General features: G+C 45.6%; 1 protein-coding gene across 2 annotated transcripts in view; it reads left to right on the top strand.

Moving 5' to 3' along the window:
* The window catches only part of DST (dystonin), a 1,569,532-nt gene that overhangs the window by 651,600 nt on the left and 893,651 nt on the right, over window positions 1-24,281 (top strand). For both annotated transcript variants that reach the window (XM_078647976.1, XM_078647975.1), the window contains exons 8-9: window positions 23,452-23,564; window positions 23,765-23,871. In XM_078647976.1, coding sequence (XP_078504102.1) covers window positions 23,452-23,564; window positions 23,765-23,871 — 220 coding nt within the window. The remainder of the gene's footprint in view (window positions 1-23,451; window positions 23,565-23,764; window positions 23,872-24,281) is intronic.

Below are 24,281 nucleotides of genomic sequence, written 5' to 3'. Positions count from 1 at the left end.
GGACAGACTAATTTGCATACAGCCAGGTTCTGAAACTGGGATGGTGCAATGAGCTAAAAAACGGTGTTGGATCTAGCCCTGATCTCTTGACTGGGTGAGAGTACTCTGCTTAATTCAGAGACTCTGTCCATCACCACCCCTTGTTGTAAATAATTTTGTCCACCCTAAGCGTGGAAGGGTATACTCAGATGTGAGTCCCTTGCTCATTGCACCATCAGGATTCAAGCAAGCCGGGCCGAAGACGCCTGAAATGGCAGAAACCGGTCCCCGGAAGCTTGTTTCCTTCCCAGTGTAAGAATTGGCTGTTGTAGTCTGGTCTGCCCTGTTCCCATGATACACTGGGCCAGGGACAGACTAATTTGCATACAGCCAGGTTCTGAAACTGGGATGGTGCAATGAGCTAAAAAACGGTGTTGGATCTAGCCCTGATCTCTTGACTGGGTGAGAGTACTCTGCTTAATTCAGAGACTCTGTCCATCACCACCCCTTGTTGTAAATAACAGGAGGACAATTATGCACGGCTAAAGAGCTAGGTTTTTAAAAGATTCCTAATCCGCGTCTCCGAGGGTTCAGCTCTCAACAGAGGCAGAAGAAAATTCCACATCTTGGCCGCTAGGAAGGAGAAGGAGCATTCCCCCAGTCTGGCCCTTAGGATCTTGGGGATTTGCACAATATTAGCCTTAGAGAATCTCAAATGGCGCTGTGGGAGGTAGGGCTGTATCAGGGGGTGAAGGTATTTGGGACCTTTTGTGGATAAAATCTTGTGGCAGAAACAGAGAGCCTTAAAGCAGATTCTCTATTCCGGTGGAAGTCAGTGAAGAGTGGCTAAAGCCGCCGTTGCAGAAGCCTTTCTGGGGAGGTTAAGGACCAGGTCAGTCGCAGCATTTTGCACTTTTTGGAGCTTTTTTAGGCTCCCTTTAGTAGCTCTCAGGTAGAGCACATTAAAGGTGTCTAATTGTGATGTGACCAGTGCATCAACCACCATTTTGCGCGATTCAATAGGGAGGAGGTCCAGCGTCTTTCTTAGCATTTTAAGAGAGCTGAAGCACTGCCTTGCTACACTACTGATTTGAGATTCGAAGGAAAGATTGACATTGAACCAAACTCCTAAGTTTTTTATTTTTGGCTTAGGTTCAGGGATCTGGCCCAGCATGTCTGGCCACCACGCAGTTGCCCATGTAGATAGCTTTAAACAGCTCTCGGTCATTCAAGAGGCAAGTTACACGGGGCAGGATTTGAACTGGTGAGCTGAACCGTCTTCATTCTGAGAGAGTCACAGTCAATTGTGTGTCGTCTTCATATGATACTAATTCGACATTATGTCTCCCAATTAGCTCTACTAAAGGACAAATGTAAATATTAAATAGAGTGGGGCTCAGAATGGAGTCCTGGGGAACTCCTTGCGGAAGAGTAAATGTCTTAGAGGTGAAAGGTCCCTGAGCGACTTGAAAGGTGCGGTTGAACAGGAAGGAGGAGAGCCATCTTAGTGCCCAGCCGCCGACCCGCATTCTCCTAGTCTCTGAATCAAGAGGCCGTGGGATAAGGTGTTGAAGGCTGCACTCAGGTCGAGCAATATTAAGGCTGAGGTAAGACCGTTGTCCCTGTTGTGTCTTAGAGTTTCAGTCGCAAGAAGTAGGGTAGATTCCCTTGAATGGGCAACCTGGAATCCTTATTGAGATGTATGAAGTATTTCTGTTTCTTCAATGATACGAGTAATTTGATGGTTAATATGTTTTTCCAGAATTTTTGCAAAGAAGGGCAAACGAGAGATGGGTCTCAGGTTGTCCAAAATCAAGGGGCAAGAGTGAGCGTTTTCTGAACAATGAGCACAACAGCATGTTTCCATTTCTGAGGTATACACCCCAATTTGAGACACATCCTGATTAGGTGTCTAAGATGGGGGAGAATGGGGAGCATTCCTAACCAGAGTATTCTAGGTGGGGCCGGGTCCAAAGGGGACCCCAATTTAATGTGCAAGAGGAGTTCCTGTAATTTCTTTATAGAGGGGCTGGTAAAAAACACAGACGTCGCCCTGAGTAGGTTATCTGTTGTCCCATATATGAAGCTGGCATTCCTTGGCTTCTGGTGGGGAAGTATCATACATTTTACCTACTTTAGTAGTAAAAAAGTGAGCAATGTTGTTGCTAGTATCCTGAGAGGGAGTTCCCAGAGTGGAGACTCAATCAAGAGAGGACAGGGATTCAGGCGCGGCCAGCACAGGTAACAGTGGGGGGCGGGGCGGCGTTGGGGCAGTGGGGCGGAAGTGGACAGACAACAGGATAGGGAAAGTAAAATTTAAAAAAAGGCATAAAACCACTTACCTAGCACTCGCCGCATTGCCTATTTGGCCGACTCTTCCAAAGAACTGTGACCATGGTTGATCCTGTGCTGCCATGAGACGTCAAACTGTGACCATGTCTGGTCCTGTGCCGTTGTGACCTAAAGACTTTTACAGCCGCCCTGTACCTCTACATCTCATCCGAAGACTGAAGCTTACCCCTGTGCCACTGGGCTCAAAGAGACTAAGTCCCAGCCCAAGCCACTATCACAGAGGAGTCTGGTGCCCTGAAATGGGGCCTGTGTAAAGCCTAATACATAGAAGCTGGTCAAAGTGTGACTATGACAGTATTCACCTAAGTGAGCCTCCGCAACTCCAGGTTATCTTTTTAGCTGCATACAGGGACTGTCCGCTCCCTGCTCCCACCAATACCCTTCAACCACGACCTAGCTGCAGAAAGAGGAGCCACATCGGAACACCACTATGCACGCCCCAACAAAAGTGGAAGAGTCGATGTGCGCTGCTGCTTGCTGGCTGTCTCCTCACTACCAAATACCTCAGGACTTCATGTGAGACAAAGACTTCATGAACTGTGAAAGACTGAGTGGATTAACAATTAATAAGGGGGTAACCGGCACCAGAGCCTAAATTCATCCTATTACTGGATCCACCACACTGTGGTCTCACACTCAGCTTCCAGAAATGGGGGTGCTGGACGGCTTTGACTGCTGGGATCTAACTGGTATCTTAAAATTAGGAGACATTTGGGATTTTACGGATCTCAGGTCATTCAACAAACTCATCCATTCATTTAGTCTTCACAAAAGTAGATTTTTTAGATTCCTACAATTAAGGCAATCCCTCGAGGTGTATAGGCTGAACTTAACAGCATTCGCGCAGTGCGTTTTCCCGCTGTGCGCTGAGAATCGCGGAATCCCACGGTTCATGACGAGCTCAGCTCGTCATGAGCGTACGAGAGGTGTACCTCATGACGAGCTGAGCTCGTCATCAGCGTGGAAGGGGTTAAGGACACTCCCTGAATGCAACCCTTTGGAAGCAAAGGTCACTATTTAACCCTTGCGGAAAATGGTGATATTACACATGTATCGATCCTTGGTTGTTAATATACCTGTTCCAATAGAGCTAATCAGAGTATGCTGGCAGGAAGACATTGGCTCCCTAGAAGATCATGAATGATTGTGTTGAAAATGCCCCCTCCCCTGCTATTTCAGCATGCCTGATACAATTCAAACACCAACATAGATAATATTGTGTGCCACTGCGCCTGCACACAATGGGAAGTTCACGACTGCACAATGTCTGGGACTCTTGACATTTTTACCACGTATTTTGGGCTTGTTCATAAATTAATAGATAGTAGGCTAATGGGCAAGAGATAATCACTCGGATAATCATGGTACCAATCACACTGGCGCCATAAACTGCACTTTTGAGAGAAGACGAATAGGAAACATATACCTGGTTGATGATAGGACTAGGCAGTTAAATAGCAAAAATAGATATAGCTCACTACTGGTTGAATAGGAATGCGCTGCCAAAATCCAAGAGCCAGAGAAGGATGGATAGCTGCACGCAACTGGAACATAGGTTATGCCATATACATGGCTGTCCAACTAAGTGTGAGAAAATATGTGGTCCATGGATTAAGTTTTTTAGACTAGGCTAATAATGTAGTGGTCTTCACTGAAATAGGAAATGGACGAGATTTTGGAGTAGTGCCCACCAGGAGAAACTCTATATTATCATATTATGATGCTGTGTGCAGTTTGGTTTAATTATCGGTTTTATGCTTTATGGTTAAAGCTTATGAAAATTATAAAACTATTACTACTACTCCGAGAAAAGATGTGAGCCAGAGATTAAAAATATGAGAGCTGATTGAAGAACAGCTAGCCTCAGTGACCAGTTCACTTAATTGTACCTGGCCATTATATTCATAGTATTTAGTTCTAATGTGTATTAAAGTACTTTTCTTTCTAAAAGTAAAACAGTAGGTTGGACAGTCAGCCATATTGCTGCTGAATGATTGCTGAATTCTGAGCTTGAGCATCCCCAAACTACCTCCCTGAGAAGCCTGTGACTTATTGTAATTGCTGCTGAGAGTCAAGGGCTAAAGTGTTTGTACTTGGCTCAGAACCTTAGCAGGATGGACCTGGGGACCTCAGAGGCAAATGACGCCAACCCCCACATTTGAGGGCCAGTCGGCCCAGCGTGGCCTGTGCCCCCACTCCCTAGCTAGGGCTGACAGTATGTGTGGGTGTGATTGTGTTTAAATAACACAGAGTGGGCTTTGGGTCAGCCTCTTGATAGCTTGCTTAAGCCTCCTTCAACTTGAGGCAAACGCTCACATTTTGAATATCAGCCAAGAAACGTATGTGATTCTCTGTCGTACTGTTGGCTGTATTTTTTTTTATCCTTATAGCTCCAATGATATCTTGAAATGCACGAAATGCTATATTAGATTTTAAAAGTACACTAAGGGCCAGATGTAGGTAAATATCATTTACAGATTCTAAAATACCGAATTTTACCAATTTGGTATTTTAGAATCGGTAAATGATATGTAGCTAATGATTCGGTAAATTTTACCGAATCGGTAAAATTCGGTAAATACCGATTCCGTATTTACCGAATCGATATTCCCCATTCATTCCTATGGGCCTGGAGGCCCATAGGAATGAATGAGAATTACCGATTCGGTAAATACCGAATCTGTAATAGGGGGTAGACCTACAAGGGTGGCAGGGTGTCACATTGACACCCTGTTGCACCCCTGTATAGTGCATGGGTGCACATGTGGCAGACATACATGCCCTAAGGGCATGTGGCAGACATACATGCCCTAAGGGCATGTATGTCTGCCACATGACACTGAATAAAAAGCTAAAAATTGCTTTTTGAAAGGTACTCGGAATTTACCACCAACTAATAGTTGGTGGTAAATAACGAATCCTCAATTGTAAAAAGCATTCACTTGAGTGCTCTCTACATTAAGGATTCGGTAATTTACCGAATCGGTATTTTAAGAATTCGGTAATTTACTGATTCCTTACGTTACCGATTCAGTAAATTACCGAATCCTACAATTTGGCCACCTACATTTGAAAAGCCAAATTCCGGTAGGTAACGGACGAAATTCGTTCCATTAAGAAACTTTCCTATTCTAATCTAGTTTTGAAATAGGTGCTAAAAACATTTATAGGTGTCAGTACAGGAACTCATGAAGAGTTTCTGATGAGAGAGTCAAGCATAAGCATTAAGATTTAGCAGAATAAGCCAAAAAATATTCTCAGAGCAAATAAAAGGTAGTAGAGGAAGATATAAAGAGACGTCTAAGAAACTCAATATAGAGTCTCCACTCCTGCAAACTGGATCTCCTAAAGAAAGAGTCTGCCTCAATAGAAAAATCTGCCTAACTAGTCCTGGAACATGCACTAATATAAACACACGTTTTCCATGTTGCAACATAAATGTTCGATGAATTAAATTTGTGTTAGCAAACTGTGTGGAACATTGTCACTTTACAGGAAATGTTAATCTTGCATTTCAAATGTGTGACTGAGTTTACTGTCTCTTTGCAGCCTAATTAATTAGTCAAGTAGCTCTACAGCCAGGGCCAGTGCTGTAGAGGAGCTAGATGTAAATTAATGGATCCTCTTCCTTTGTGGTTCTTAATGTGCTGTAGGGATAAGAGACACAGGGAGAGGTGTGGCGCCGCGGCCAGGGCGACTGACGCTGGAATCTGGGGACCACGGTTCGATCCCCGGCTCCGGCGGCAGGTTAGCCCAGCACCATGTGACTCTGGGCAATAGCTCGCTTAATCTTCCCGACGGCCCCCAGCGCCTAGAGACCCTTACGGGTGATTGTGCGCTTTACAAATGTGGACTTTACTTTACTTTACACAAAAGGGGATGATGGACGGAGCGTTTGAGCAAATCAAACACTCACCCCCAGTCAACTGATCTGGGTTTATTCCATCACCATTCTTTAGCCCACTCAGCCACCCCATTTCAGACATGGCTATATGCAAATCAGTCTGACACTGTGCCTCATGGGAACAGTCCAGCCCGAACTGCCAAGCCATGTCTTCCATGGACCAGAAACAAGCATCCTGGGACCGGTTTCGGATTCATAATCCTCATCAGCCAGGCTATCTTGAATCCAGTGGCCAAGTGAGCAAGGGACTCACGTCTGAGCATACCCTGCCACACTTAGGGCGAACAAAGCGATACAAAAGGGGATGATGGATGGAGCGTTTGAGCAAATCAAACACTCACCCCCAGTCAACTGATCTGGGTTTAATCCATCACCATTCTTTAGCCCACTCAGCCACCCCATTTCAGACATGGCTATATGCAAATCAGTCTGACCCGGTCTATAGATTTTAAGTGTGGTTGCCTACTACAATTTTTACATTAAACATATTTCATTTTAAACATGAATTCTGCATATGTATATTTGTATTAAAGCATTTGATGAATTACATTTGTGTTAGCAAACTGTGTGGAACATTGTCACTTTACAGGAAATGTTAATCTTGCATTTCAAATGTGTGACTGAGTTTATTGTCTCTTTGCAGCCTAATTAATAAGTCAAGTAGCTCTACAGCCAGGGCCAGTGCTGTAGAGGAGCTTGATGTAAATTAATGGATCCTCTTCCTTTGTGGTTCTTAATGTGCTGTAGGGATAAGAGACAACATTATTCTCAAGTCAAAGCTGAACACAAAATTAGTCTTCACCAATGTTAAGAAACTTTAGGAGCCCATATTTCAAAATGGGCCCGTCATGATCAAAGTTTTTGAGTCTAAAGTTCAGGGAGTGGTTTCCATGGTCACATGGCACTGGGTTACTGAGAATGGCTGGCAAGTCAGAGATTTGGGGAAGTAAACTGTGCGATCATGGGCAGTATTACCAAAAATGCCCGGGGGCACAACGGACGTTAACTCACGCTTTGCGCACCCCAGGGGCACTTTAATGTTACAGAAGGGGCTGCAAACGCTGTGCGGCCCCTTCTGTAAAATCAATAGCGCTGATGCACTTAAATCACCAGCGCTGTCTTCAGGGGGCATTCCCTCAATTGTACTAGGGCATGCCCCATGCAAATGAGGGAATCCCTTACCTCTGCGCCTGTGCTGTATTACAGCGCAGAGGCAAAGAAGCTCTCAGGGGGCGCATTGACATGGGCGCCACCTATAAGGTGGAGCACCGTCAGTGCGCCCCTTGAGAGCAGCTCTGAATGGGGGAAAGGGAGCCCCCAGACATCCACTTGCAGGCGGGTGCAGTCACTTACTGCACCCACGTGCATGGGGATCTCTAATCCCCTTTAAAAGTGCAGGCGAGTTGCTGCCTGCACTGTGAAAACACAAAGCGGCTTCAGAGCAGCCGCTCCGCTTTCCACACAAATGCGCTGCCCCCAAAGCAGCGCAAGTTCGCAGCTGCCCGAGTGCAGATCATTCCTCATAATAAGGCACATTTTTCTTCATCAGTCACCTTTTAAAAGGTGCGCCAAGCACAATGAAAGAAAATGCGCTGCATGTATAATGCAGCCCTTGGAAGATGAACCAATAGTCTCAAAATCAGCACTTCTGTGTCCAGAAAATAGAAAGCACCCCAAGAGGCTTATATGGAAAGGGGGAAGAACTTCAAGTGGGCTTGGTCCTGCCAGGGCTGAGCATCAGCAAATCAAAGAACTCGAGTTGAAACTGGTCCCTAATGGACCTTTTCTCTTTTAACAGCCTCCACTGGAATCAGGATATTAGTTACTAACAAACTGAGTTAATTTTTATTTGATTTGAGTGGCATTGTTAGAGGTGGGACAGACCAACCATTAAAGTAATTTATGCCATCTGGGTCTCCTCACCGGCTGGTTCATGGCTGGCTCACTGCAGGTGTTTACATTCCTTCTTCTAAACCATCTCTGAGATGAAAACGTGCTGTATTTTGTTGGTGCAACTCCATCTCAGTCACCTTTAAACATGCACTTCACAGCACATGACTGCAGTGCCAGATTTGTAAGAGGGTCATCCCTCCAGGTGCTCCAGGCTTGGCAGTCCATCCCTGCTTAGAGGTCATACATGTCTGAATTCAGAAGAAAAGGAGTAGTGCTACACTTGGGACCAGGGCTATGATGAGGAAGCGGAAAACAAAGAGGACTAGAATGAGGGATAAAAATAAGAAGAGGAAGCAGACTAGGACCATGAAGGGTACTAGACAGTGGTAAAAGGAAAGGAAGAAAGCTTGAAAAAATAATAGGAGGCGGACTAGGGTTTAAAATAAGTCTATGAATAATCAGTGGACTAAAACGAGGAGGATCAGGAGCAGGTGACCTAGGACTACAAAACGATGGCAAGGAGGTCCTGAAAGCAGAGAAGAAGGAGGAGGAAGACCAGTACCACGAGTAGCACCAGGAGGATGAAAGGCATGGCCACTAGTTTCTGTGGTCCAGGAGCTGGTGGTTATGGACCAGCTTCTGTGGACCACAGGAGGGCCATAGAGGACAAGGAGGCCTAGGAGCAAAGGTCCAAGATCAGGAAGCCAGCAGGACCAGGAGGAGGATAAGAAGCCGGGTCTGCTGGCTCAGTGGACTGATGGATCCACTATAGGGGCCTGTGTTTGACCTCATGGTCACAGGTTAAAATCCTGGTAGGGTTCACTCAGCCTTTCATCCTTCTGAGGTTGATAAAATGAGTACCATTGAGTTGGGCAACAATAAAAATCTGTTATTCAGGGCCAAGACGCCCTTCAGGGTGAATGTACACTTTACAAAAACAGGGTATGTCTTGTTATGTTTGGGGACCAGGACAAGGAGGACCAGTGGAAGCCTGAGAAGGAGGGAGATGGCCCCCACGAAGTTTAGAATAAACAAGACCATGAGGACAATGAGGACCGAGATTAGGATGAGGAGAACCAGAATGATGACGCATTAGACCAGGAGGAGGCCCAGGATGGGAAGGATGACCAGAAAGACCAGTCAGAAGGCTGGGATCTGTAACGCCGGGTCAAAGATCATAGCCCTTGGTATGACAGCGCGCTTGCATCTCTCAAGAGAGAGTGCAGGCAAGCCGAAAGGCGCTGGAGAAAATCTTTCGACCCCGCGCTTAAAATCTGTTACGCGGGGAAAACCAAAGCATATCACAGAGCGGTATGTAGAGCGCGTGCAGCCCACTATGCACAGGAATTTATGAGTAGCTCCAACCCCTCTAAAGTGATATTTAAGGTGTTAAAAGACCTTCTAGCCAAGAGAAGCACTGCCACAGAAATACGTTCAGACGCTCACTGCGAAAACTTGGCATCTTTCTTCACTAGTAAAGTGCAAGCCATTTACCGCACTTTTCCCACTGTTCTGCCGACTCCAGAACCATGTAGAGCGCCCAAGGATATTGGTGTGGAGCTGGATATACTACCTCCCCTATCCATGGAAACATTTAACTCTCTGAGCAGGAAAATTAAGTCAGGTTCTCCTATGGACCCACTTAAACCGGCTTTGTTGAGGGATATGTCGGCGGTGTGCCGTGCTCCGGTACTGGATCTTATTAATTTGTCGTTGGCCTCGGGAACTGTGCCCACTAGGTGGAAACAGGCGGTAGTCACGCCTATCTTAAAAAAGACTACTCTGGACCCTCTTAAGCCCGAGAGCTATCGCCCCATCTCGTTGCTGCCATGGGTCACCAAAGTGGCTGAGGCCCATGTGAATGGGATCCGGGCTGACCACCTTGCCAGAGCTAACATCTTGGATCCCACGCAAAATGGATTCCGTGCAGGTCACAGCACGGAGACTGCTCTACTGTTTATGGTCGAGCAACTGCGCTCCGTGCTGGATTCCGGTCGAACTGCGGCACTCCTGTTATTAGATCTGAGTGCCGCGTTCGACACGGTTTCACACGGTATCCTTTTGCAGCGACTCGAGGAAGTGGGAGTCAGTGGCTCCGCGCTGTGTTGGTTTCGTTCCTTTCTATCGAACAGATCGTTCCAGGTTGCTATTCCACCCGGCAAATCTAAATCATACCCGCTGACACTAGGGGTCCCACAAGGGTCATCTTTGAGCCCCACTCTATTTAACCTTTACGTTAGACCGCTGGCTGCGGTGGTCAAACGCTGGGGCCTGACAATGGTTTCCTATGCGGATGACACGCAGCTGGCGGTCACGTTGAGTGGGGACTCTAATGTGGAGGCCCTCATGTTTCGCGAGGGCATCTGTGCCGTGGCAAATTGGATGAATCAGAACTGTCTCCAATTAAATACTAAAAAAACGGAGGTCATGGTGCTGGGAAAACAGGCCAGGCTGTGGAACGATAACTGGTGGCCACAAGAATTGGGGACGACTCCTTCTCCTGTAATTGAGATAAGAAACCTCGGGGTATGATTGGACCCGGCGTTTAGTTTTACGTGCCATACCAAGAGAGTGGCAGGCTCTTGTTATGGTGTCATCAGAGGACTTAGGCCAATACTTAAGTTCTTTGATGCTTCCACCAGACAGCTGGTGGTCCAGGCGTCGGTCCTGTCCAGGTTGGACTACGCCAGCGCACTCTTGGCCGGGACCAACCAGGCAGAACTTACCCGATTACAGCGAGTGCAGAACACCGCCGCTAGAGTGGTGGTGGGACTACCTAAACGATGCTCTGTCTCTAAGACTCTGCGTTCCTTACACTGGCTCCCTATGAGCCAGAGGATTAAATTTAAGGTACTCTGCCTGGCTTTTAAAATCCTTAAAGGCATGGCTCCACAAATTCTGAATAACCTCTTAAGCCGTATGTTCCGGTACGACCCTTGAGATCCCAGGGTATGCACCTGTCTACGGTCCCTCGTTTCAAACTTAGCAGAATGGGTGGGCGCTCTGTTCGAGTGGTGGCTGCAAAGTTATGGAACTCCCTTCCTGCTGAGCTTCGGGCGATGGATAACCTTTTGCAGTTCAGGCGAGCAATAAAAACCTTTTTGTTTCCCTAAATCCGCCTGTCGGAGCACGCTCCTTTTAGATGTTTGTGTTGTGTTTACCTTCTCAAGGCGCCAGGACGCCCCTTTGCTGGGGCAGCTGTGCGCGGTACAAAAAACAATTAACATAACATAACATAACATAAGTCCAATACTAGGAAAGCCAACCAATCTTGGAGCAGGAGAACCAGCATGACTGAGGACAGGAGACCTAAGAGGAGGAGGACAGGATTTACAGAACTGGAAACAGCAGAAGGACCAGAAAGAAAAGGGACCAGACAACAGTGTTGACTGGGAACAGGGAGACCCAAATTACTAGGACCAAGAGGGCAGGAGACTAGTAGCACCCACATTGGCTTGAACAGTGGTGTTAGGAGCAGTAAGATCAACAGGACCAGCAGAGCCAGGAGGGGGAGTACTAAGAGGAGGAACTGGAGTGGGACCACCTTAAAGACCAGAACAGGAACACCAGCTTGTCCCGGATCAGGAGTACAGGGCATGGAGGACAAGAGAGAGGAGAACAATCAGAGTACGGATCAGGGAAAGTTGGAGGAGAAGTGCCAGGTGACTATTCAGCACCCAGAAGGACAAGGATGATCTTGGAGACCAAGACCAGGAGGACCTCGATGACAAAAATGTCTTGGACCCGGAAAAACAGCAGAACCAGGAGGGGATCCAAATAAACGGTCAGGAAGTCCAGAAGGAGAAGAATGAGGACTACCAGCACTGGGACAGCAGGGAGGACCACACTAGAAATACTGGGAGGACATGTCCATGAGGACCAGGGCAGGAGGAGAATTAGGAGGACTTGGACGAACCAGGAAAGTAGAAGGCCCACCAGGAGGATAAGAGCCTTCAGGATGATCAGGATGGAAGATCAGGTCAAAGAAGATCAGGAAGAGGGGGGAAGGAAACGAGGAGGAGAATATGGAGTTACACGAAAAGGGACATCAGAAAGATGAGAGCCAGCAGGGAGACGAGGATAAGAATGACCAGAAGGACCTAGAAGAGGACCAAGAGCGGCAGAACTGCATATAGGCTCATGTATTAAAGCTCACGGTTACTTAGAGCATATCTCTCATAATCACTTCTTAGTTATTCTTTATTGGCCACCTCCTACCCCTTTAGCAGTTCCCCTTTCTTCCGCCTGCTTAGAGTCTAGAAGAGGGTTACCCTGGTGTTGCTCTATTGCATTTGTACAGTAGCTCCCTTTTTTTATAAACCAATTTTTGTTTTCATTTATCAACACCACATTTAGATGCATCTCATCAATGTTAAAACATATGGCCTAATCTTAATTATCATTACTTAGTGGTACTAAAATTAAATCACCGTGATATCAACAGGATTTCCTGGTTCAATGTAAAAACTTGAAAAAATAGTGGAACAAAAAAAGGGTCATGCGAAGGCGTCAGCCTAATCAGTAATATTACAATCATCATAGTGGGTCTATTCCATGTCTCATGCCTGTAAACCCCACAGGAGTTTGTTAAAATATCAGTGTCTATATATGGCAGTGTAGTATTGTGCAGGACCCTCGAGTCATTAGAGATAATTTAGAGTTAATTGTTACATGTAAAAGAGAACAGATGGCAATGTCAGTGCATGAGTACATATCGAGGCGAGCCTATACAAGTCAATAGCAACAATAAGTGCAGTAGGGAGGTCACAGAGTTGCCAATCTGGTAGGAGTTATACGCTAGCAGAAATAGAAGTGGTATTGCTAGTTAACCAGACCCTCACTATAAGTATTCAAATCAGCCAACAGTGTTTTCCAGTCCGCTGCAATAGGGCATTAGCGTAGTCCCCAAGCATCCTCTTGTTGAACCGCTACTGCTTCAGCCCAACCCCCCCCCCCCCCACCAATTAAGCATCGCCTTGCACCAGTGTGTTTTGCCTGGTAGTGTCTGAGCCTTCCAATGCATGGCTATAAGTCTACAAGTAATTAACAGCGCTAAATCAGTCAATCTATTGGTGGACTTTGCGTAGTTTTGGGGTGCTTGAACTGACCCAGGAGAGCGCCCTCCATTGTGCTTACATCTGTGCGACAAGTCACCTCTGTCAACTCGCTAGACACCTCCTCCCATAGCGCAGTGACTCTCAGACAGATCCAAAACATGTGTGCCATGTCTGCTCCCACGTTCTGGCACCTAGGGCAGATAGGGAACGATCTAAACATTTGATGTTGTCTAGCTGGGATAAGATAGGCTCTATGGATCATATTATGCTGCATGTATTGGAACTTAGCGTTCCTTGATACTTTCCGAGGGTGTATGAGCACCTTTTTCATTCTTTCTGTGTTAACACTCATCCCACATCCCCTTCCCAGCATCTATGAGTTGCAACCAGTGGGTCCTATGTTGTATATACTAGAGCTCGAACAAGCCATGTAATGAGCTACGACTGCTTCCCATTATATAAAGCATGTGCATCACAGGGCGTTGGGTAGGTTCAGTGTCTGTAATGCCCCAGTGCCCTCTAACATGGCCACCTGACTGCAATAAGCTAAAAAATGTCCCACTGGGAGCCCATACTCCCCTAGGTTGCCTACTCCTGTTGTTCCCCATGCCTCCAATCCTGTCCTATTCAGCATATCACTAAGGGAGCGCAATGGGATCTCAGGCGAGTATTGAGTGATACGCATTATTCGCAAACTGCCATGTATACTGGTATATGCTACCTGTAACAGGCCATTCACATTTGACGGTAGTCGGGGCACTGAGTAAGAAGGCATGTTGAACTACTTGTTGAACTCGGGTAATGTCGGGGAGACCCAGTTCTACTGTGAGGCACCCTGCTAGCCAACTCGCAGGCCACTGCAGCTGCGCTGCCAAATAATAACGTTTACATTTTGAGGCTTCCAACCCCCCTTTATCCACAGGCAATTGTAGTTTACTAAGCACTTACAGGCCCCCTCCATTGTTCCATAATTAACAACCCATCATCTTAGCCAATGATACTCGGCCCTGTAAAGTGAGTGGTAATGTACTCCAAAACCCCATCTGGGGCGCAGCGATTCTATGGCTCTTGTGAGATAGCCATCTATTATATCTTTCATATCATGTTATATGTTTATCCCCAAGTAGCGAAGAATGCGGAACTCCCATTGTAGCAGATAATAATCCACAATGTAATGCTGTTGGGGGCAGCCCGTGCGCAATGGAAATATGCTGGATTTAGCCCAGTTTACTGTCTGGCCCTAGGCAGCTTGGAATTCTTGCAATATGGTCTGTATACCTATTATACCCTCACGAATATCCTGTATGTATATTAACACGTCGTCTGCATACAACAAGACAACATGTGTTTCTCTGTTCAGTAGAATGCCCCATGCTTGTCCCTGTAGCCTAAGTCTCTGAGCCAGAGACTCCATTGCTAATATGAAAAGCAAGGGGTACAGCGGTAAACCCTGTCACGTCCCCCAGAACATTTTGCAGTTCTACACTCACCCTAACAACTGCCTGAATACAATGGCCCCGTAGCACAACCTTCAATGACTCCCAGTCTATTAACTATGAACTAGGGTCTTCTAGCATGGCAGGCTGCAAGCGCCAGGTGGTTACCGGTGGTCTTAGTGCCGCCCCACTCCAGCTATAATTGTAGGGGATTATAATCAGAGAAAGTCTTCCCTAAATATTCTGCTTCCATTGCTAAGAGCTTGGTGGCTTGGATTACAGAGTAACCAGTCTAACGGGACATGCAAGTCATGTGGGGGTGAGTATTAAGAAAACTCTCTAGAGTCGGGATGTAGCGGCCTCCAACAGTCCAATAAAGACCAGTGCCTCCGCCATTGAGAGAGGTGAGCCGCAGACATTATTACTGGGTTGGTTCGGAGTGGTGGATGCGAGTGATCCAATGGCGGATCAAGCTCACAGATGAAATCCCCATCAAGAATTCATGGAATGTGAGACCTTTTAGTGAGCATTGTTGATAAGCGTGATATGAAAGTCAGCTGTGCCACATAAGGGCCATATATGCTATGCAATCTAGTTGTCCCCCCTTAACACATAGCGGCCCTCAGAATCGATTTCTGATCCTATATGACAGTAGGGTACCCTGGTCGAAACAAAACCAGCACAGGTTCTCTGGGAAACAGCATACAAGTTGTACTACCTACCTTTCAGGATTTCATCTGCTGTCTGTGTTGTCATATCTGGTAGTATCACCGGGGCTACACTATTTGTGGAGAGAATAGAATCAATGTCAGACACACCATCCTTTGAGGTATTAGCCGATGGCAGTCAGCGGTCTAGCCACAGTGCAACTGTCACTGTCAGAACTTGAGCTTGTTGCTCTTTGGCTTGCTCTGGGGTAGAAGCACCATGGATCTCTGCTCCATTAGAGTTATGAGCCCTTCGATTCATGCAACATGATGGCTGAACTGCACACCTCTGATGTGTAGGCGAAGGAGGAGCGGAAGTCTCATACCGCTGCTGCTCCACACAGTCCTAAGCATTCGTAGGTTCAGTAAAAAAATAACTCTAGCGTAAGACAATTAATTTCAGCTTTGCTGAAAAAAGAAGTGAGTAGCAGAGGCTGACGTGCCTGAGCTGTTGTTTCACCCCCAAGAAAAATGCTCAGCGGCGTTGCACTGTCATAGTGTAATGTGAAAAGATAAACATTTTCATCCTGAAGTAGTGCGTTTCTCTGGCAGCTTGTAATATGGTATCTGTATCGCTATAATTAATCACGTAGGCCACGACATGTCTAGGGGGGCCCTGCCAGCGGATGTCGCGCTGGGACCCAGTGGGCACGTTCAATTAAAAAGTCGGTGGACAATTGGCCTGGAGCTACCTACTTAGATAGCCAGGTCTTGAAGAACTGCAAAGGATCAGCAACTTCTGCTCCCTCTGACACACCCACTATTCAGAGATTATTTCGGTTTGAGCCCCCCTCTGAGCCGTACGCCCGGGCCTTCAGTTCCAGCACCTTTGTGGTAAGGTAGCAGACCTGACCTACCAGTTCTTTCATGGTCGGACAAATCTCAGTGATCTCCTGCTCCGTATGTGGAGCACAGTCAGCCAACTTTCGTTGGTTTTCACCAAGCAGTCCCAAGTCAATTGCTACTGCATCCACCCTATTACACATGTCTTGTTGAGAATCCGCTATAGCTGTGAGTACTTTATCCGATTTAAGATCTGTGGGGGTCATTGATGAGGATGCATCCAGGGGCAAGTCATTGTCAGAGTTGCCCAACACAACCGCACTCTGGCTCCTCCACTGTTGAGGTCCCACTCCTCTATGCCCCATGGCGAAGGTCTTCCCACCAGGTATCTGTTTCCAAAGGTCCACTGAACCAGAAGTCCCAGTAGAGACAATGGTCAACCATAGCAGATCCACCAGGCACCCACACACACAGGATTCAGTTGATGGAGCGGCACAAGCAGTCCCACCAGGCAGAGGGGCTTGGATCCCAGCATGGGCCTCACCTCAAGCTGCATTCTATACTGGTACATCGTCCTAATATGCCAGATGGGGACTTCTTGCCAGTCCTTACAACCTCATCCCCATTAAACACCTCCCTCAGGGACTTATTAAGCTTGATCAGTCCATAGCTGGACCCGCCTCACCCAATTTGCCTCCCCTAGGGAGGCATGAGCAGTTGCAATGTTGCCTTCGCCATGCATCTCCCGGTGAGCCATTCAATGCGGGGGCAAAAAGGATGGTGCCCACCTCTTATGTCCCCCACCCCTCTGGATCACAAACCAGACCCAGTTCAGCTTCAAAGTGCAGATTGGATACGAGCTGCCCTGTTTCTACTGAGACCTTGGTCGTACATGATGCAGGCTCCCTCTAAGCCTGCCTTATCTTTGTCTGCCTCACAGGTGCCATGCATCTACACTGCAGATGTAAGCATTTATACAGCTCACATACGCTGAGGCACAGTACTCGATAACCGGAGAGTATAGGCTCACATTACACCTGCAACCATCCAGGTCACAGGCTGGCCACAGTAAGCAACGCAGTCCACTCCACACTCCGCAAAGGCACCTATGATAGCTGTCAGTCCTTCTTCCTCCTCATAGAGCCCACACCAGGCCTCATGCAACAGTCAGTCTTGGAGTCAGCAGGGCAGTGAGGAGGCAAAGGCAGGATGAAGAGTGGAACGTTGGGTATGCAGACCCGGTGTGTACCAAACCACTCCCCACAGGCAGTGCTCACAGATTTCAGTGTTCTGCTGCGGGAGTCGCAGGGCACTATTGCCTTGCCACCTGCTCTGGCTCCTGTGCCAGTCCTGGGCCATGGTGCAGATGGCGGGCTGTCTTGCAGTGCCACTGCAACAGGCCCATAGGGTTGGGGGCCTTCCCTTGCTGCCGCACAATGCACCTCAGCAGCATTGCAGCGAACCCTCACATGGTCCATGGACAGTATAGCTGGCCGCGTAAGCTGAGTAAAGTACAAGGCACAAGGCAGCTATCCCATGCTCAGAGGCTTTCCTTGCCACCTCACAAAGCGCCTCAACTGCATTGCAGGCAACTCCCTTGTGGTCCTCAGACTGTGTAGGCCGAGGAAACTACAAGGTGCGAGGAGTCTTTCCCAGGCTCGGAGGTTGCCACAAAAATGAATCCTGTGGCGCCAAGCTAAGCTTCATACACCCTTGCAGCCCAAATGAGGGCCACCTAGTTGCGCATGGCGGCGTGCAATCATGGACCTTGGGTCTCCCGTTGGAGCAATCCTAAAACCCGTCCGCCATCTTACCTCGGCTGGCCATGTCCCCGTACAGTAGCTCCCTTTAAGGAATTCTCTTCCATTATAGGAGATCATATGGAGCCTCAGGAGTGAATAGTGAGTGCTGCAATCCACACCCACACAGCACAAATGTTGTCAAAGATTTGGCTGCTACTGGTAGTTCGACAAGTGAATGGAGCTGTGGAAGAGCAATAAGGGAGCAGGCATTCTCTATAGGGGCCCTCTCCCCTAATCTGTGTTAAGATCGTGAGTGTTCTAGCTTCTGGGTCTCATTGGTTGGCTCGGAAAAAAGATCTCTGAACATGGATGAGCAATTTCTCCTCGGATAGGGTCTCACAGTTGTTTTCTGGCAGATAGGCCCTGTTTCTAGTTCAGGACAGGTGCTCTCTGTGAAGGGCTGTGCACTTCCTTTTCCTCATAGAGTACAACTGCTGGCGCAATACTGGATCTACTCCTGGCTTAAGAGCCACGGTGACACAGGATTTTGCATGGGGCCAAACACTCTAAAATTGAAATGTAATCAGCTATATTTTAAGTGAAACAGAATTTAACTCAGGGATACAAGCATAGATCTAAAGTTGTGGGTACTGGGACACAAACTAGTACATAATCACTGTACCTACCACCTTTGAAATTGAGTGGGCTGTCCTTACGATCCAAAGAGTATCTTCCCATACTTTTCCCACAGGTAGTAGGGAAGGGGATGAGGAAGAGTGCCAGGTTGTGCATCAGGTACACATGCCAAAATGCCCTTTATTCAAGCTCCTCTTGAAGGACAGATTGTCCGGGCTCTGCTCAAATATCCAGAAAGGAGGGGGCACCCAGCTGTGTTCAGGATTCAGACATACAGCCAGAGCTTTCTAGTTACAGTTTTCAGTGACAAAAATGAATTGGTGTGCTTCCCTTAATTAACTGAGTAACACTGATTGTGAAATTATAAGATAGTCACACATACCTTAAGGAGTTATTTCTATAAACTAGCTTTTGGCAGACATTACAAGATGTAACTTGCATTTTGTAATGAGAGAAACAATGCCATTGAGCTGTAAGAATGCCAATAGCCTTGGGGCCAAAATACATTTTTTAGAATGTAGTATAAAGTGGATTTGAAATCAGGATTGGTTCTACTAGTCTTTTCCATGCGATATTCACAGAAATGTTGCACACCTGGCAAGCATACACCTTGCCACAAAAAGACTTATGAGAAAGGTATCATCTTTTTTTCCTTAAGTTATCTTTACGTATACAGAGTGGAAAAATTGAAACCGGTCACATGTCAAAGATTAACACAGCGAGTTCAATAGAACTTTTAGAGCCAGATTTATGACGTGCTCATGCAGCACAGCCAAGGAGCCGCAAATGCTGCTCTGCGTGAGAAGGAAAGAGCAGGAGAGCATCAAATTTACTAAATTATGGCACGGTCCTCCCCTTTCCCTAGCAATGGCACTGAAATCAGCTGCTTTGTGCCACAGAAACACCCTTGTGCCACAGTGCAAGGGTGTCTCCGTGAGTCTAGCATAGGTTTTGTACTAGGTTCACCTGGATAATTATGAGCAGGTTAGGTGTGGGCCTGCTGGGGAGTTGACAGCCCCCATTCCAGTGTTCTGGGGGGTGAGACAGGGGTGTCTTAGCCCCCACTTTGTTTCTGCTATACATTATTTACCTGGCAACCACATTAGAGCAGTGTAAGCATGCTTACCCGATTCTGGCAAACAGGAAGGTCTCAGATCTCCTGTTTACGGACGACACATTACTGGTCACGAAATCCCCAATGGGTAACCAAAAATTCCTTGATCAGTTTGGTGTCTTCTTCAGCAGAGAGGGCTGGAGATCAACCTTAACAAAATAAAATATATGGTATTGAATCCTTGCCAGATGGCCACGTCGCACCCATCCTTAATGGCTCTCCACTCAGGAAGGTTTGTACCTTTGAATGCCTAGAGTTCGCCCTCAATGAGCATTTGGTTTGTCACCCCAGATCCAAAAGTGTAAACTTAGATTAGAACATTATACTGGTTGTATCCTGAGAGCCTTGAAGGGGTCTAGCGTTTGCCCAGTAACACCCACATTACAAATGTATAACTTGCCAGCTCTAGTTTCTATATGGTGGGGAACTTTGGGAGCATGGCAATGTGAATGTTAGGAAATGATAGAAAATCATTTTCTCCGACTCTTCACAAATCTCCCTGCCAGCACTCCCACTAGTACAAATCCGATTAGATCTTGGCATTCCACCACTTGCCCTCAGAGTAAAACTCAGACAGCTGCTGTAGTGGGGGAGGATTTGGTCCTCAGAGACATATTGCCATTTTGGCTGGGCCTTGAAGAAATCTTAAAACTACCTGGGGCTAATAGGATCCCATGGTTGGGGTACATTAGACGCTGTCTTGAAGAGATTGGATGCGGAAATGTGTGGGTCCATCTGGAAACGTTGTGTGGTGTTTCCAAGTCCATGCTTAACGAGTTGTATTGGAGATATGCAGATTGTAGACCCCACAGGGCTGAGGGGAAGTACCCTTACCTTGGCTTTTCTGGAATTTAAAGACACCTACTGTCTGGTAAGGTATATGGATACAGTTGAGCCCCTTGCTGCCGATCTCTCTATATTAGATTCCGCGTTGGGACCTTGTCGCTTTGATCATTTACTGCGAAGTGGAAATGCCGGCTGAACCTGACCAGTGTAGTCCTTTCTGTCCTGAGGTCAAGAAAACCGTAGACCATATCCTGTAATTCGGCCTGCTATATTATGGTTTACATAAAAGGGGTGACCCTGTGTCCCTCAGAACCTGGGTAAGCGTGGTTAAATACAAAGTGGTTCCGTCGGGTAGCGAGAAATTGCTTTAAAAAATGGTTGATTTCAGTTCAATCTATACTTAAAGTAAACCCTCTCAGAACAATGCAGTCAAAAAATATATAGTCTTTATATTGACAAATATTCGCGATACACAGGAATTACTTCATTCCGCAATAACACATGTTTCAATAAATGGTAAAATCATTACAAACAACAAACATGTGGTGCATGTGACTGTCAGTGAACAAAGTGATCAGTGCATTTAATCCAGTGACACATTTATACAATATATACAGTGAAATTGGAAGGGTGGTTTTGAAAGGCCAGTATGTTCAATTCGTACTCCAAGGAGACAGGGGTTAATTTATACAAGCTCCTGGAGTTATCTTGACCGGTGGTGAGCGTCGACGTTTCGACCCTAAAGCGCCCCAGTTGGTGGTCGCGGCGGGTCTTTATCAAGACAGGGACCGTATATAAGGCAGATCCAGATATCACTGCCTGGTGGGTGGCCAAATGGTCCGACCCCTGGAAATAGCAAAGCGCGGAGTGAGTCCGTTCGTCTATGTGCGAGTCCTGCCAGCAATGAATGCTATATTATGCACATAGGTGAAATTGGGTTTTGCTACTGTGCCTCAATCTGGTCATCAGGGACTATAACATTGCAACTCGGACACTTTAAACAGACACCACTCAACCAATTGTATTTGCTGTCTCTCGCTTTCTCACATATATGTGGAAACATGGACAGAAAAGGGTTAGTGCTTAGTGCCTAGTGCCCAGAACGTGTCTGTGTTTATGCTGTATCCTGCAGTTTCCTGTGATTTTATAAACTGCATGTTGCTTTTGAATATGGCCTTCCAGCGCATGTTACAGTACAAATGCATGTCTAGGAGCTCTGAAACTAACTTTGATCTAAACTTTTAATTGTTGTGAAGTCACCCTCATTTGCTGCTAATTCTTATTCTTACGTGCCTTTCTAACTATTTTTAAATGTATTTATTTTAAGTATTTTAAAGACTTCATGTGTTAATGTTTTGATTTATTGGTATAGCTTCTTTTATGGCAAAAGCCGAAATAAAGTTCAATAAAGTAAAGGAACTGTGCTAACTGCGTCTCCACAATGTAGGCCCACATACCAATGTATTTAACTTCCTGAATTGATCACAATCATCATAACAAACTGTGTCTATTAGCGTAATTTCATTGAACTTTGATGAACTGAGCTTTGAAGAACTTTGCATTTGTTTAATTACGAAGATTCCCTAGGGCCAAGGCTCCAGTGGAAGAGTAGGGATGTCATTCTTGAAGAAGGTGGAGTAGGGTTAGAAATGACTCACCAAGACTGCTGTACTTAAAGCCAATTTCCTCCAAATCACAAAATCTGTTTTTTATTTGCACAAGTAGAAACTTTGCAGAATGTATAAGCCTGCTTGCTGCTATTCTACTCTAGAAGTATACTGCAGAGAAAATATGGGTGTACTTACCAAAGATCAGCGTAGGCTAGTTATAGCTGGAGTATTAATTGTTGCTATCATATTTATGACTGCTTTATTAATCTGCTTACGTCCCCCTGCAGACATTAGTCCTGTTAGGTCCACACCTAAGCCTATTAACCATGCTCAATCTGTAGAAGATTAACATAGTTTTGACATTAGGATTTTAAACCAAAATGATTCAGAGGGAGGCTTTTCTACTAATGTATTTTCTGGATTACTATACGAGTACACACATACAATGGAGGTAAAGGGCTGTTGCGTATGCGCTCACTTGCCCGCTTTAGTAGTTGAGGGAGTTACCTACCATCATTTTCCTCTTTCTTAAGCTGTCAACTGTAACATTCTGATCAGTCTTTTATATAGATACATATACTTGAAATATTATTTTTCAAATCATGATTTAATGCTTTTTGAGGTTCCCCTTAATAATTGCATGAATCCTGAGGCAAACACAATGGTATTTCTTTTGACTCCCTGATCATTTGGACGTGTCCATAGATTGAATTTGAAAAGTGCTGTGAATCCTTTTGAGAAGCAGTCTATTATGATCTAGATGCGGGAAGGGCTAAAATATACCACCAGCCAATGGGGGAGAGGATGTTTTGAAGAACCTGTGGAAAAGGAGGAAGATGAATATAAGGAAAAGGGAATATATCCTAAGTTGAAATTGGATTGGCAATATAAAGGGAAGTTGTGCATTTACTAGTAGAAAAGTGCAGACAGGAGTAAGCATTTGAGACTGAGTGTGCGTGAACATACATTTTTAATTTTAGGTGCCCCTGCTCAAATTCTTACAGCAGAAGATCAAGTTATTCCTGGAGTTTATTTTGTGGGTGGAAGTATGCTTATTTTACTTTGCCATAACACTGGGCAGGCACTTGTTATCTTGCTTTAGTGTTCCCAAAATATATCACGTAAGTAATTTAGATATGCCTGAAAAGGGATAATTTAGTAGACCTAAACGTAGTGGTACCTCACAAATAGAAGGAGACATATTTGGACCTATGATTCCTTCAGTAGCTGGTGTCTTAAATGATTTAAAGATTGGAAAGCTTTCCACAGTTGTGGACAAACTTGCTGCTAGTACAACTGGTGCATTGTTGGCTGTAGATTCAGATGCGGATGTCGGCAAAACTGATGGGCCACTTGTATGTTATTGCTCCAGCATACCCTTTACATTTCCAATGTGTGTTGCATTACATTGAATGGTCTTCTTGTATTAAATACTACGTTCTTATTTTTTAGGCCGGACCTGATAGACATGAATATCGTTGCTGTTCAAAGCAACACCGCAAATTTAGAAAATGCTTTTTATGTTGCTGAGAAACTTGGCGTAACTAGACTTCTAGATCCTGAAGGTAAATCTTGTCTTTAACCTCCCATTAGATTGCAGCCTTTGTAGTTGTGCCTGCATTCCTACCTGCATGTTTGATTCTTTTAATAAGTGAATGTAGATCCCCAAAAAATTAAAAATAATTGAGATATTTTGTTATGTTTGAGTAGCGGATTCTGCTCCGATGCAAACTTGTAAATTGGTGCTCTTTTGACATTTTGATAGATGTGGATGTCTCCTCCCCTGATGAAAAGTCAGTAATTACGTATGTGTCATCACTTTATGATGTGTTTCCCAAAGTACCAGAAGATGGTGAAGGCATCAATGCAAATGTAAGTAACTCACTTGAACATTACATAGGATGTACGAATACACATCTTTATTTAAAAATAACCTGTGTAATGTATATTGTTTCCATTGTATGGTAATCAAAATCATACAGGTGTGATAATTCAAGATCCCATGAATAAAATGTTCTAATACTTGTCATGCTAAAATGGTAAAAAGTCATTATTTTTATAGCATATTAAAAATGTTGCTCCAAATTTTAATATGTTCGCTGCTTTTTTCTGAAACATATTTTATGAGTTTTTCATAACTGTCTTTTCTTGCCTACTTTCTACAGAATTCTATTAGTATAGCTTTAAGTGTTCATAGTAATTAATTTTACCTGGATGAGCAGCTTTCGGTTGAAGTCCACTAGATTTTCCCTCCAAAGCATGGGTCTCCAACCAGTAGGTCG

This window comes from Lissotriton helveticus, chromosome 6 (assembly GCF_964261635.1).
Source record: "Lissotriton helveticus chromosome 6, aLisHel1.1, whole genome shotgun sequence".
In the NCBI taxonomy this organism is placed as follows: Eukaryota; Metazoa; Chordata; class Amphibia; order Caudata; family Salamandridae; genus Lissotriton; species Lissotriton helveticus.
Note: the sequence above shows the minus strand (reverse complement) of the source record. Positions and strands in the feature narration are given on the sequence as shown.